Source organism: Entelurus aequoreus, linkage group LG24, assembly GCF_033978785.1.
Source record: "Entelurus aequoreus isolate RoL-2023_Sb linkage group LG24, RoL_Eaeq_v1.1, whole genome shotgun sequence".
In the NCBI taxonomy this organism is placed as follows: Eukaryota; Metazoa; Chordata; class Actinopteri; order Syngnathiformes; family Syngnathidae; genus Entelurus; species Entelurus aequoreus.
The window spans coordinates 11,677,719-11,693,721 of NC_084754.1; the positions used below are offsets into that span (position 1 = coordinate 11,677,719).

The following is a 16,003-nucleotide window of genomic DNA, read 5'->3' on the forward strand; positions in this document are numbered from 1 at the left end:
ATATATATATATATATATATATACACACATTGTCTTTCACTGCTTGTTGACGATGCACTCGTAGCATTCTTGCTAGCGACTGCCTAAAAAACGTGTTTAGAGAATTAATCGCTGCAATATGTTACCAAAATGTCCTTGCTTTTGTCTAAAGTCCCGCCGGGGTGTGTTGCCTGTAAAAATCATTAAAATTAGAAGATATCATATTACCAAAATTAGGATCTGCCACTTTGATAGCAGAAAAGCACCCTTCGACTCCTCCAATGCTTTCAATGTTGCGCCATGTTGCATACTAGAAGACAAACAATGACACAATTACACGACTTATACATTTTTATTACCAACTTGCAATTAAAATTACTCAACATCTTATTAAAAATTGCCTTTATTTTAAACATAGAAGCTTCCAATAGGTGGCCAATGCATGGAACAATAATAATGAGTTATTTAGTTGTTTTTGTTGGTTTATTGAAAACTACTGCAAGTTTAGGAACTGTAACTAAATATGAATTCAATATACTGTATGTTAACCAGGGCAAAGCACATCTGAGCACATGTAACTTAATCTATCATACTTAAAGACTTTGATATGTGATAACAAGCATAGTGAACATTGTTATCTTGTTATCTCTGTGTGTGTGTGCGTGTGTGTGTTCTTGTATTTCTACCCTTCTTGAGCCATCAACAAGGAAAAGTACCTTCCATATGAGGACAAGTTAGGACATAAATCATGGTCCCAATACGGAAAACCATTGCATCTAATAGAGAATGTCCAATTTGCACCCCTGGTGGTGAAATCTATAAAAATTAGGGTGGTCCCAAAAAGGAGGGATTTTTCAAATTGACTGTGTCGGTTTTAAAAGTGCTCCCCCTCTGGTCAACATATGAAATAACAAGTGTGTAAAAAGGTGAAGTGCTCCCCCTCTGGCCAACATATGTAATAACAAGTGTGTGCAAGAAAATTGAAATGCGCCCCCTTTGGCTAAAATTAATTAAAAAAATTAAATAAATATCTATATAGAGACATACTGTAATAACTTAAAGTTAATAATCCAACCATCCATCAATCCATTTTCTACCGCTTGTCCCTTACGGTGACGCGGGGGGTGCTGGAGCCTATCTAAATAATGAAGATTAAAAACCAATTACACACAAAAAAATTCCCAAAAAAATAAAATAATTAAAAGCAGTCTTTTTCTCACAATGTGTCGACTTTTTACTTATAAAATTGGGAACAATTTCTTATATTCTTTCTGCTTCTGTAATACTGCAAAATTTTCTAGTAAATGTATTACTTTTTCATGTAAAATTGTTACTTTTTAATGCAAAATGGTGACATTTGTCATACACAATTCTGACTTGTATCACAATATTGCAATTTTTTTTGTTGTTCTCGTAAAATAGTGACATTTTTGGAGTACAATTATGACTTTTGTCATAATGTTGCCAAGGGAAATTCCTGTTATTATAATAATATCGCCAAAAGTTTACAGTTTTCTTATAGAATTGTGACTTTTGTCGATTAAAATTACGACTTTTTTCATAAAATTGCAAATATTTTAAGCTTTTCTTGTAAAAGTGCAACTGTTATTGAGTAAAAATTCCAACTTTTATCATAATATTGCACAAATTTTGTTGTTAAACTGTGACCTTTTTCTTGTGAAATTCCAACTAATTTACATAGTATGTATATACATATATACATATATATATATATGTATATACATATATACATATATATATATATATATATATATATATATATATATATATATATATATATATATATACATATATATATATATACATATATATATATATATATATATATATATATATATATATATACACATATATATATATACATACATATATATATACATATATATATATATATATACATATATATATATACATATACATATATATATATACATATACATATATATATATACATATATATACATATATATACATATATATACATATATATATATATACATATATATATATATACATACATATATATATATATATATATACATATATATATATATACATATATATATATATATATATATATATATATATATACATACATACATACATACATACATACATACATACATACATACATACATACATACATACATACATACATATATATATATATATATATATATATATATATATATATATATATATATATATATATATATATATATATATATATATATATATATATATATATATAATTAATCTTTACATATCTAGAAAGGGTGGTCCTAAAGGGGGAGGCATTTTTCGGAGGTCTCAAGAAGGTAACAATTACAAAATTGTGTGTGCGTGTTCTACCTGAGTGAGAATAGCGTCATAAAGTTTGCACGCTTCGTTGCTGCTGGTGGACAATGGAAGACCCTCAGCCCTCCACGCCTGAAACAAATAAGTAAACAAAAGTAAAGTTCCAGTAACAAAAATGAGTGTACTTCATGAGAACACTATGGTACTAGCTAACATATCCAACAAGTCACTTCGACCAATACCACCTTGGTTATAAGTTATAACTTGTGAATATTATTACGAAATTGAAATATTTTCCATCCCATTAAGTCAATACGCCATACAAATGTGATTTATTCCCCAAATTCGGACTCACCTCACAGTCTCTGAAGCTCAAAGCATTCATTTTTTATGAAATGTGTTGACGTTTCCACGAGTCTGCAACTCTGTCTGACTGGCTCTTCACCTAAGTTGAGTGTAAAGTTAGAGGGAAGTAAAAATCCGGAAGTTTCTCCGGAAATCCCACCCTTTCAAAGTAAGACAAATAATTACCTGCAACACATGAGCGATATAGAGACGCATTTGTTGAGCGTTTTTTCAGGATACTCCGACATAAATTGTATTTCAAGCGAAAACGTAAAGACTGCACATGTTTAGTTTAGGCATACAATGAATGTAAAATTGCATTTAGAATTTAATCATGATGCAAGTGCCAGTATATTGTGGCCAGTGAGTGTATACACACAGTATCCAACATCACTGTTTTTTTAAGGGAGTAAAATTTGATTATTGTATTTAGTTTTACACAACACGTCAGTTTTTTTTTAGTAATGTATACCTATTTTTTATGTCTTCATTTATTTGTAATTGTATTATGTTTTTAATTTTTTTTAAAATACATACATACAATACATATGTATAGTCAAAGTTTCTGTGGTTTATCCGTTATACAGTGCTCAATACCGAGGTAGAGCGGAATATACGTTAGGTCAGGAAAAAACATAAGAGGCTATATCATCCCTACAAGCCTGTTTCGCAGGTTTCCCTGCTCGTCAGGGGATTTTATTGAAGATGTTTTTCAATAAAATCCCCTGACAAGCAGGGAAACGTGCAAAACAGGCTTGTAGGGATGATATAGCCTCTTTCGTTTTTTCCTGACCTAACGTACAGTATATTCCGCTCTACCCCGGTATTGAGAACTGTATAACGGATAAACCAAATTTTACACAAAATTAATGCCACAATCCTGACTGAATTTAAACTACCCTGACAAATATGCAAAATGTCCTCAAAATTTAAAAATAAAAATTTCTCAAATAATTTTGGAGTATGAAATGAAGCAAAAAAGTTAAAAACTGCATTGTTTTATTGCTGTTTACAGCACACATACAACACCCATATATGCATTTCAAGCTACACAAAGCATTTACAGATGTGTCAACCAAAGTTTAAAAATTAGGATTCTCATTCTTTACATATAATACACTTTTCACACGTTAATAAATATCATTACAATCATGTCACACGCACACACACAACAACCTAGAGTGTTTCAAATCATAGCAAATACCAACTCATACATGTAGCATGTACAGTGTAGGCGCTGTAAAACAGTGACCACTTGCGTTTGTTTTCTTTATGGGTAAAAGTTCACCTCACTCTGTTCGGATTTGATGCAAAATGTCCACAGCATTTGCTCCAGAACATTCCTTTAGAAAATAAAAATAAACGGACAAATCGTCGCGTCCAGTGAGAGACAGACTCAAGCAAAAAGAGGGACAGTATAAACGAAAAGGCATTTTTTTGAAGTGTGTTGAAATGTGCAACAGTCACGTTACCATGACGATACAAGAGTGAATATGGATATGCATTTGTAAACATAAGCGAACAGTGTGATACTGTCAATGAATCTCAAGGTGGGTCTTTTGCTAGTTTCCCTTACATGTAAATACATAAAAATGTGTACAATTTTCCCTTACATGTAAATACAAATAAACGTGTACAATCAAACACCCTTTCTGATGTTGGTAAGTAGTAGTGTTAATCCCAGAAGCAGAAAAACACGACTTTTTACACCAACAATGAAACCCACACACAAGTACACACAAACAAAGAAAGGTCAAATGTGATTTTTTTTTTTTTACCCCTTAACTGTGAGGTAGCAATGCTAAACACATCAAATCAATAAAGACTATTATAATCTTCCATGTTTGGAGGCAGTAACTTTGCTGTTAAAATGTATTTTAAAGAGGAACATAATAATAAACCATCCAATTGTTTTTCATGTCGTGTGTTATGAAAGTTTGTTCAGCTCAAATTAAATTTAAACACAATTTTAAATAAATAAAAAAAATTGTGAATTGTGCTCTGCTGCAGACATGATGGACGACATAGGGCCTGATCTCTTAAAAGGTTTGTATTTATTAAAACGTGCAAACTTGATTGCGCATGTAAAGCTCATCTGCTTGCAGGATTGTGAGCAAAGTAAATCTACTTAGCATGCACGTCTTTATGCTGAACATTAGAATGCGCACAAAACTGGGAGGAGATGCAAATATAATCATTTAGCATTTGCAACATGATTCAGCAAGACAAACTGTTCAGCAGTCACCGTTTTGTCTCTATTTAGCACATTTTAAGTGTGCATAAAACTAGCAGTTACACACAAATAATGGCTGTGTGAAAGGAGGCGATCTTGCTTGCGAAGACAGACCTATGTGCACGTGTCAACATATTCAAACTGTCATGAATAAAACGTAGCCTTATCGTCTACGCAATGTAATTTTATAGCTGCTGAATGACTTAAGGGGCTGATTAAAACCAATTTAAATGATTTGTTTTGGTGTCTGCTAGCCTTTTTTTCATCATATAAAAGATATATTAATATATCTCTAGTTGCAATATGCATTTTCATGCATCCGGACACGCCATAACAACACCGCGTCGCCTAATAGAGCGCACCTACTACGTTCTGTTGACTAGATTGTGCTTCAAAATGGCCTAGAAAATGTGGATATTATTACATTTGTGCGCAATGCATCATGTTGGACTATTTGATACCATAAATGTGGAGGGATATGAGTGTTTCAATGGTGACAGTGGGCATATATGCAAATCCTCATTTAAATGAGGCGGTGTGCACGCAGTCCTAATAGATAACTAATAGCACACACAAATTGTATAGGTTGCACACACAATTTAGCACGCTATTTGGATCTTAATCAAGGGAGCGCATCATTCAGTCACTATGCAACAAATAGCTGGAATAAACTTCCTGAAGATGTCAGACTCTCCCCAACTCTGACTACTTTTAAAACTAGACTGAAGACTTTTATGTTCACCTTAGCTTTCAGCTAAATCTTTTAGTCTTTTAACGTCCGCACTGTTTTTATTTTTATTGTCTGCATTTTAATTTTGCTTTTATTTTCTTTCATTTCAGTTTGTTGTTTGTGAAGCACTTTGAGTCTGCCTTGTGTATGAAAAGCGCTATACAAATAAAGTTGCCTTGCCTTGCCTTAACAGATCAGGCCCTTAGTCTCTTACATGGGGCGCAATAAAAGTATGGCAGATTAACAATAAATACGAGAAAAATTCTAAAAACCAAGGCAAACAAGCATGTGTTGGCCTGCCAATCATTTAGAAGATAAAACAAATATAAATATCAATGGCTACACCAAGCATTCTAGATCACAATGATTTGATTTATGCTCCTGACATCGGTGGAAGACTGGTTGACTGATTTGACCTTTGAACTACCTTATCCTTTACAATGACAACCTTTCCTATGGACTTTTACAGGGCTGACAGTCAACATGCATCACTTTGATCTTTAAAATTAATAAGGCTGTTAGCAAACGTGACGGGCCGTGGTCAAATCCTGTATAGTCCTTTCATTGCTTTGCAGGGACTTTATAACAAAATCATAAAAAGGATGGTGAATCATTACACGTCCTCTGTGCATCTCGTAAAGTGGCAAGTGGGCTTTGTATGACGTCCGTACTTTGTGTCTTTGCATTCATGAACCAACAAAACTCCTGTGACGGATCACGGCCGCAGTCTTCACGGGTTACTTTACATACAATGGCTTATAGATGTGTGTGTGTGGCTCACGCACAAGTGCAAATGCAGGACATCGTGGGCACTACTGTGTGAATGCAACGGATAAATGCAGATCTGACGAAAGCAACAAAAACGCTAACAATTACATGAAAGTTGTGTTTGTGGATGACTGGGATGAAGAAGTCAGTGGGTAGAAAGGCCGTCTTCCTGCGATATTGTATGTTTTCAGAAAAGACAGGATTTTCTGTAAAATGAGGCTGCTTCTACACAACTATTTACAAAAAAAAAATCCTTTACATCAGCAGGACCAAACTGCAAGGTTCCCTTTAGAACATTTTGAATCAGACAAGTCTTTAAACATGCTCCCAACGGTGCCAGCACTTCAAGGCTGTGATGATAAAGTTGTGAACAAACTGTCGCTCCACCCACGGAGCCAGCACAAACCTGCAAAGTGATTAACCGGGACCGCCTGTAGGCTGAGGATGCGTGAACGCTGAAGGGAACCTCAACCAGGATATCGGCAGCAACGAATGTTGTGTTTGCGTATTGGCAAACTGTACACTGCTGCAGATGAGAAGGTTTCAGATCAACGGATCAAAGAAGACCTTACACAAGCTCATTGCGGGCAATTAGTTGACTCTCATTAAACCCAATTGAGGTTGAAGCCTTTAGAGAGCATCACAGCCTCCAGGTCCTTGTCTTCCTCTTTCTCTCGAAGCCTTTGCTCTTCCAGGAGGGCCACCAGGGCATCACGCTGCTCCACAACATCCAGCATTTCGTTTAAGATCTGCTTCTCCTGTGCAAGCTCCTTCTCAGTCTTCAGGTGGTCTGGTGAAGGCAACATAAACCACATAAAGAAATCATACAGTATACATACAACGCTGAGCCATGGTTTTAAGTTTATTTCGAACATGCATACAGTAACAGCATGATACAGTGGGTACGGAAAGTTTTGAGACCCCTTTAAATTAATGTGCACTCAGCACCCCATCTTGACAAAAAAAATGTTGACATTTTTCCAAATTCATTAAGACAAAAACTGAAATATCACATGGTCATAAATATTCAGACCCTTTGCTCAGTATTAAGTAGAAGCACCCTTTTGAGCTCGTACAGCCAAGAGTCTTCTTGGGAATGATGAAGGTTTTCATACCTGGATTTGGAGATCCTCTGCCATTCTTCCTTGCAGATCCTCTCCAATTCTGTTAGATTGGATTGTGAAGGTTGGTAATTATCAGGTCTCTCCAGATATGCTCAATTGGGTTTAGGTCAGGGCCCTGGCTGGGCCAGTCAAGAATGGTCACAAAGTTGTTCTGAAGCCACTCCTTGGTTATTTTAGCTGTGTGTTTAAGGTCATTGTCTTGTTGGAAGGTAAACCTTCGGCCCAGTCTGAGGTCCTGAGCACTCTGGAAAAGGTTTTCTTCCAGAATATCTCTGTACTTGGCCGCATTCATTTTTCCTTCAATTGCGGCTAGTTATCCTGTCCCTGTAACTGAAAAACACCCCCATAGCATGATGCTGCCACCACCATGTTTCACTGTTGGGATTATATTAGGGAGCAGTGCCTGGTATTCTCCACATATGGCGCTAATAATTAACGCCAAAAAGTTAAATCTTGGTCTCATCAGACCAGACAATCGTATTCTCATAGTCTGGGTGTCCTTAATGTGTTTTTTGACAAACTATGCTGGCTTTCATATGTCTTGCATTGAGGAGAGGCTTCCGTCCGGCCACTCTGCCTTAAAGCCCTGACTGGTGGAGTTGACTTTGTGGAACTTTCTCCCATCTCCCTACTGCATCTCTGGAGCACAGCCACAGTGATCTTTGGGTTCTTCTTTACCTCTCTCACCAAGGCCCTGGTTGCTCAATTTGGCTGGATGGCCAGGTCTGGGAAGAGTTGTGGTCACCCCAAACTTATTCCATTTAAGGATTATGTAGGCCACTATGCTCTTAGGAACCTTGAGTGCTGCAGAAATTATTTTATAACTTTGGCCAGATCTGTGTCTTGCCAAAATTCTGTCTCTGATCTCATTGGGCAGTTCCTATGACCTCATGATTCTTATTTTGTCTGACATGCACTGTGAGCTGTAAGTTCCGAAATAGGCAAGTGTGTGCCTTTCCTAATCAAGTCCAATCAGTTTAATTAAACACAGCTGGACTCCAATGAAGGAGCAAAACCAACCTTAAGGACGATCAGAGAAAATGGACGGCATGGGATTTAAATGTGAGTCTCACAGCAAAGGGTCTGAATAGTTATGACCAAAAGAAAATTTACAAAAGTGTAGATTCATGAGAAATAAAATGATGTTTTTTAATTGGCATGGCTGCACAAAACAAAGAGTGAAAAATTTTAAGGGGTCTGAATACTTTCCATACCCACTGTACATAACAATTTCTAGTTTCTCTTTTCAATATGTTCGAAAAAGAATAGGAAAAAGCAGAGCTTACTTAATTCTACTTCTTTTCCATTTGAGAACAATTACTAACACTTTTATTCACCTTCTGTTCTCAATGTGTACACAATTTACTGCATAAATAATACAATTCTACAAAAAATAAATAAATAGTAAAGTAAGTTGTAATTCAAATAGTAAGATGAATAAGATGATCTAATTTTCAATAAATTCTAAATGTTTATCATGATTCTTCTTCATTGCAGTTTGTAACAGTTTCTTAAACTGAATCATATTAGTACATTGATTGATTTATTTGCTTAATCCATACCATAATTTAATTCCATGTACTAATATACTAAAGGTTTTAAGGTTCTCTTCGACTGTGACCAAATAACATTTTACTGAGGTTGAAGGATAGTCTGATTTTGTCAAACCATCTCTTTAATTTATTAATACACTAATTAAGAGAGCTGACTTCGTCCTAGGCTGCCCTCTAGACAGCATTGAGGAGGTGGCTGACATAAGAATGCTGGCCAAGTTGACATCCATAATGTCCAATCCCTCTCACCCCATGCACAGCAATGTGGAGGCCATGAGTAGCTCCTTCAGAAGGAGTGCGACCGCAGGTCCTTTCTACCCACAGCCATCAGACTTTACAACGCATTAATGTGATCGTTTTTCTTAGTGTGCAATACGGATGTTATTGTTTTTCATTTTATTTGATCTTTTATCTACTTATATTAGTACACAATATGTAGAAATAATATTTTTTTGTTTTTGTTTTTCATCACGTTTTACTTCTGCTACTATATGTACAAACCTGCACTGCAAGAACGTAATTTCCCTGTTGTGCCTATCCTATGAGCTTCTGTATGTTTTTTCCAGAACAAAACGCAATAGTATTGCCTGCAAGTAATACTAACTTTAATACTAACATACAGATTGAACAGTTTTGGTGCCAGTATTGATCTCTGGGGTACGCCACAGGATATATTTAACGTTGTAGATGTGTGTTTGCTTAACTTCAAATATTGCTTTCCCTTTTGGTTAAGGAGTTTCTCACACCCAGTTCAAGACCAATCCTCTGATGCCATACATTCATAATTTGTTTTATTAAGATTTTAAGATTAATTGTGTCAAAGGCTTTCGTTAGATCTATAAACACTGCAGCTGCACCATGTTTACAATCTATTGCATTGGTGATCACTTCCTGTTGAAATGTGAGCTCTGTATCTGTACCGGTTCTCTGTGAGTGTTCTAGTGTTGTTTATGAATTTGTCTAATCTGTTATTAACTAGTCTCTCAATAATTTTAGAAACTTGTGGAAGTAAAGAAACAGGTCTGTAATTAGCTAGGTGGCTAACAGGGATATATATAATTTACCTGTGTGAAGTGAGTCCCCTTGTCATTGGAAATACTACAACAATCTTGTCGGATGATGCAAAAGTGGATGCAGACGGAAGACTATACATTTAATGTGTTGCACCAGTTGGTGGTTTTGATATGTATAGAATAAACAAATTGTTTGTATTAGGTTAATTAATTCAACAAAATCACCTTCCACAGCCATTCGCTCCCTGAGTTCCTGCTGCAGTCGACTCTGTCGGTCCTCGAGCTCCAATTCTCTGGCGCTTGGAGACAAAATGTAGATAAACACCTTTAATAACCATGACAAATACAGTAGCTCTGAAGTTACTTCAAACATTAACGGAGGCTGATATCTGAAGAAACCATTCAAAAAGGGTTATGGCCAACACTCTGATCTACATGGCACATAGGAGGTGCATCTCATGTATCAATCTCACAATGACATATCATCAAGGTTTACGCGTTTTTAACACACCCTGAAAAATGAGAAGTGAGAAAGTTCCATGCAAGAAGGTTCTAAAAGGCCAGACATAAATTGAGTTTTAATAAAAGTGAAGCAATATCGAGAGCCAAGCTAAAACCACCTTTGTACGTTGCTTAACGTTTTATTTTGAATTCAATCGTGTTTTTCACCTTCTGTATCGAAGTGCTAGGACTCACAACTTCCTTTGGCCTCATAGTGGGTTATTTTGCTGTCATAATCCATAAGAAAAGCACAATGGCTCAGTCAACAACACGTGGGATACTTTGTTAGGGACCCAATTTCGCAGAATGATACGGCGGCAAAGTAACTAGTTGGTTATGCTTTGGCTGTACGATTAACAAGGCGGTCTATGAAAATGGGGGGCAAAAGTTTGGCGAAAATTAACATCGAAAACCTAATCATACAAAAAGTGGGGCGTGCAAAAACAGATGTACTCGTGTGTTGCATAATATAATCAAGAAGAGAACATTTTGCAGCTTTTGTGCTTGATGATGCTGAGTCATTAAGGACTCTGCTCTATCTGGTAACATACATACTGTAATGTTATGTATAATTAAAGTTATTTTATCAGATTTGCGTGGATTAACTTTTTCATGAAAAAAAATGTTGCAGCCGTAGTAGTAAAGTCAAGTGAATTATATTTTATGTAGCGTTTTTTCTCTAGAGACCTAAAGAGCTTTTTACATTGTGAAACCCATTATCTACATGTTTTTCAAGCTATATTTAAACTAGTGTGGGTGGCACTGGGAGTATGGTGGGTAAAATGTCTTGCCAAAGGCCACAACAATAGTGACTACGATGGCGGAGGCTGAAATCAAACCTGCAACCCTAAAGTTGCTTGCACTGCTGCTCCACCCTCTGAGCGACGCCACCCCTGTAGTAATAACTCGGCTGCAGCAAATAATCAGCTCTGATTCATATCATATTTGATTGATGTTTCCTTTAATGACAGCATCAAGGCAAGGACATTTAATTCCCTCTCAGTGATTTACTTGATCGAACCAGGGTGGTGGGAGGAGCTTAGGGTCAATGCTGGCTTCAACAAGTCACATCTAAGGGGGTCATATTATGTATATTTTTCTAAATTTAAGACACTTCCTTGTGATCTACATAACATGTAATGGTAATTTCTTTAGTCAAAATGTTGCATAGATTTTGTTTAACAGACCGTCTTCAAGCCGCTTTCTGACTGTCTCTTGAGGATTTGCCGTTTTGTGGGCGGTCTTATTTTGTGTGCCTCCACTTCGACCGTGTCTCTACACCGTCAGCCATGATGTAGTTTTTAGCGCTTCTATATCGACTCTACTGACAAATAGAAGTTAGACTTTGTACTAGAAATGGCAACAGAAAACGTGCCAGTCTGCCTCACAACAAGAGGATAGAGAAAAAGGAGCTAATTGTCAAGACTACAAGGACGGACTCGCGCAAAACTCTTGGAGTAAAACTTTACCATATAGAGATATTTGCTGACATCACATGTTGGACAAGTTGTGCAAATTTCAAAAAGCTTTTTTGAAGGAAGTATAAATGAAGGCAAGATTGTTCTATGAAAATCTCCGCAATGCTTCCATGGTTTAATTTTATATTTTCGGGGCTAATGTAGATCTCAAATACACAAAAACAGGTAACAATAGGTACAAAAAGTTGGTTTAAGACTTTATATATTACTAAGTAAAACAAAATGCTTAACTTAAGTAAAAACACCAAAAACCTAATATAAATTGTAAAATAAACTAAAATTTGTTAGAAAATAAATATTGGCAAACATTGCAAGGACCCTTTTTCTGAACTGCCATAGAATTCCACTGTCTTTATGACCAACGTTCCAAAGTTTTCTTCCAGAAGCTGCAGTGTGCTTCATATTGAGTCTTTTCACATAACGTCACCAACCAGAAAGTAGGCCGTAGTTAAAGCTAAAGCACAAGTATATGACTTACAATATCATGAGCTCTGATTCATAGCGGACCAAGGCGTTCTTCTCCTGAACTAGCTTGAACCACTCCTGCATTAGTTTGGGATCATCCTTCTTGCCCATGCCTGTAGAAAAGAGCAATCAGAATTTCAAAACGAGAGCCGAGGCAACAGCCAGGGCATCACAAGAACACACAAGGGCCAATGTCTGGTAATGCAATGACAGCCAGGCAAGGACGTCCTTGCTGAGGGATGGTGAGGTAGAAGGATGGACTCCACACCAATGCGGTGTGTTGGTACATACTTCACAGGGTCACAGAAAGATGGCATGGAGGATTCAACTTCAGTGAGGTGTGCATACAACCAACCCTGACACACAAACAAACGTGTAGTAGAAACAAAATCAATAGTTGGAATAATCTATTTAATTAACCTGGTTTGGTCTGTGTGACATGCGTAAATGTTCTTTTGGAGCCACTCTATCGTTCATTCTCTTGTCGGTTCATCAGAATACAAAGTGGTGGGGGATGTGGGAGGAATAAAACAAGCCGAAAGAAAATCAGCAGCCAAAACTTTGGACTAAACCCAAAGACTAAAAAAAAACCCAGTCCTACTCAGCCCAACTAATGACCCATCAGCGAAAATAGAATAATTAAAATCCAATAAATGCAAAGCAGCTGAAGAGAAAACAACATTTATCAACTATAAATTGCCTTTCCATCATAAAATGAAGGTGAATGCTGAGAGAATGCTGTATTAAAAACCACATAATATAGTGGTTACTTACAGTAATACAGTACATCATAAATTTGACCTTTGTTAGCGATTAGGGATCAATCAGAACAATCTGATTGGTTCTTTGAGCTGGATTTACACTGCAGATATGAGTGCTCAATTCCCATTTACAGTGTGTATAATTGTTTGTTTTATGTTATCAGCCCCCCCGCAACCTCAAGAGAAACAAGCGGTAGAAAATGTATCGATGGATATTTGTTTATAGTCCAATGAATCATATCCAATACCGTGCTGTATAATTTATGCAACACCTAAGAAAACATCGGTGTGCACGCGGCCAAAACAGAATAACAAACTATTGTACATGCCAGAGCAGAAACCCAACAAACATCTGGAAGACAGAACTTGGAAGTTAAAAAGAGCCTAGCTCAGTTTGGATGTACCTTATTAGTAGACAGAATGATTTGTTTACATTGCAGTCACTATTGGCAGATATGTTGGATCCAAGCGTATATCCTGATGCATACAGTACATAAAAATAATACCACTGTAGTGTGGGGGTGTCAATCTTGTTTCCATTCAGGGCCACCTCGCAGTTACGACTGCCCTTGGACGGCCGCTTGTAACAGTGAATAAACTGTATATGTGAAAGTATAATTGCCTTATATTTTTAGTGATGGCTGACTTAGTTTGAAATAATAAGTCAATCTGACAAGCAGGTATTTAGGTTTGGCGTGTCCCAATCCGATATCAGCAAAAAAAGCAAGTATCAGATGATCTCTGATAAAGCAGTCCTTACTTGTGCAAAGTTGGGCAGCCAGTTCACAGCTAAATGTCCTCCAAAAAGCACACAAGTTTGGTCTTTTGTAGTATTTTAGTGAAGTCATTTACAAAAGGTAAAGATGGTAAGCCACTCAGAGTTAGCAGCTACAGTACACAACAGCTACAGTAAGCACACTATATAGCACACAAACTAAACATACCTAAATTGTGTCCTTTATTGATCAATATTACAGTCTAAAACACTACATTTGTCAATATAAAGTATAAAATAATTACAGTTGCATACTACTTACATTTAAAGTCTAAAGCAGAAGTGTATTCGAAAGTATCCAGTAACAAACATGTCCACATTATTCAACATACTGTCATGAGCTTAATTTAATACATTTTATGTGGCCATTAGGTGTCACCAGAAAACGAATTACTACTCCATTTCAATTTAAAGACAGCATTATTCCATTCCAGATGATTATATGTATGTAGGTTAGTGTTTTTCATAATTACCATCAATAACTGTTTAAATAATTTCACTTGGTCAAACCTTTTCTAACATTCCTTGTTAAAAGTCTATATGATTTCTGCTGATATTGTATTAGGTCAATATTGGTATCGGCCAAAACTTAAGGTTACAATGTTGGTATTGTATCAAAAGTGAAAACGTATCAGGACACCCCTAATTTAGGTATTTATTTATTGATAACGAAAACATTTTTGAAATATCTTGTTGCGTGATCAGATAATTATAACGTTTAGAAGATATGCAATTGCAGGCTAATCTTTATGTCAAAATTGAAAGATCAAATACATAATGATGAAATGCTTTACTATTTCCAAGCTTTCACAGGCTGCATAAAATGATGTGGCAGGCAATAACTGGCCCCCGGGCAATTAATTTCACACATGTGCTGTAGTGCAAATCCAGCCTTAGTTTCTGCAGGATTGCCACTATCTCGGGCCGAGAAAAGCAATAGTTATAAGTACATTTGACATTTGAGCCCTGACACTGCTATATTATGCATATCACAATTCAATGTTGAAATGTGCGAATGGTCGTCTCTCAGCACTCATACAAGGGTTGAATGAATTATCAAATAAAAATGTAATGTCTATATAAACCAATAGCTGGGTTCAAACTGTACTATTAGGTCTGCCATGCTAAGAGAAGTCAGCCTTTTCTCCCCATTGCATGCGACAGGAGATATGAACCCCTTTTGTTAAATGGCAGCAGCAGATGATTGAAAGGAAATTTCAATGTAGCACAACATTCTTGGCCAAGATGAAGCACAGGCGCCATTAAAATGAAAATGTTTGCGTAGTTGAAAGGGCAGCCAGAGAATTATGGCTTGAGTTTTCGAGACCACCTAGTTATGATTTTTTTCCACTCCATCTCCAAAGTATATCAACCTTATTGACCATCCCCACCACCACCAGCCCTCAGCCCAAGGTTCCAAAGACAGCGCAAGACAGCTCCCAGTGAGAGGCAGACTAACAAACAAAACAAAAAAACAGCTGTAAAGCAGAAATCAATCAGATAACACAGGAAAACAAAAGATTGTGTCTTCACACAATTTGAAACCCAAGCAAAATCACCACAGGCAGGTGTTGGCCACACAACAGAACAAACCATATGATTCATTAAATTGTAAAACTTGCTTTATGCAGGGTTTAAATATTTATAACACATCTTCACACCATGCATGGTTCACACTCCTGAATAATAACCTTGCCTGCAAGCTATAGCCATGGCACAGGTGTTCATTACCCTGCTTTTTGGGGATTTTATGACACTACTTTTTACCCAAAAAAAAAAAAAGAAGAAAAAACCCATCCACTGGGATTGACTATTTAATTATGTAGATATTTAACCAACCAGAAACATGCGGTTGGTTTAAAACACACAGCACAAAGTAGTTTCCCCTTTAAATTTGATATTCTGGGGAAATTACTGAGCCACAATAAAACAAAAAGAGAGAATGGGTAAAAGGGCAAG

At 36.4% G+C, this 16,003-nt stretch overlaps 2 protein-coding genes across 4 annotated transcripts in view; both read right to left on the bottom strand.

The window, feature by feature from the left end:
- Positions 1–2,771, bottom strand: part of ttc38 (tetratricopeptide repeat domain 38) — a 46,921-nt gene extending 44,150 nt beyond the window's left edge. For all 3 annotated transcript variants that reach the window (XM_062035782.1, XM_062035781.1, XM_062035780.1), the window contains exons 1-3: positions 2,654–2,771; positions 2,353–2,430; positions 208–289 (exon numbers count right to left, since the gene is read on the bottom strand). In XM_062035782.1, the coding sequence (XP_061891766.1) occupies positions 208–289; positions 2,353–2,430; positions 2,654–2,683 (190 nt within the window). In that variant the 5' untranslated portion in view covers positions 2,684–2,771. The remainder of the gene's footprint in view (positions 1–207; positions 290–2,352; positions 2,431–2,653) is intronic.
- An 866-nt stretch (positions 2,772–3,637) lies between these two features.
- The window catches only part of mical3a (microtubule associated monooxygenase, calponin and LIM domain containing 3a), a 132,770-nt gene continuing 120,404 nt past the window's right edge, over positions 3,638–16,003 (bottom strand). The window contains exons 46-48 of the mRNA XM_062035332.1: positions 12,522–12,621; positions 10,290–10,363; positions 3,638–7,164 (exon numbers count right to left, since the gene is read on the bottom strand). Coding sequence (XP_061891316.1) covers positions 6,980–7,164; positions 10,290–10,363; positions 12,522–12,621 — 359 coding nt within the window. The 3' untranslated portion in view covers positions 3,638–6,979. The remainder of the gene's footprint in view (positions 7,165–10,289; positions 10,364–12,521; positions 12,622–16,003) is intronic.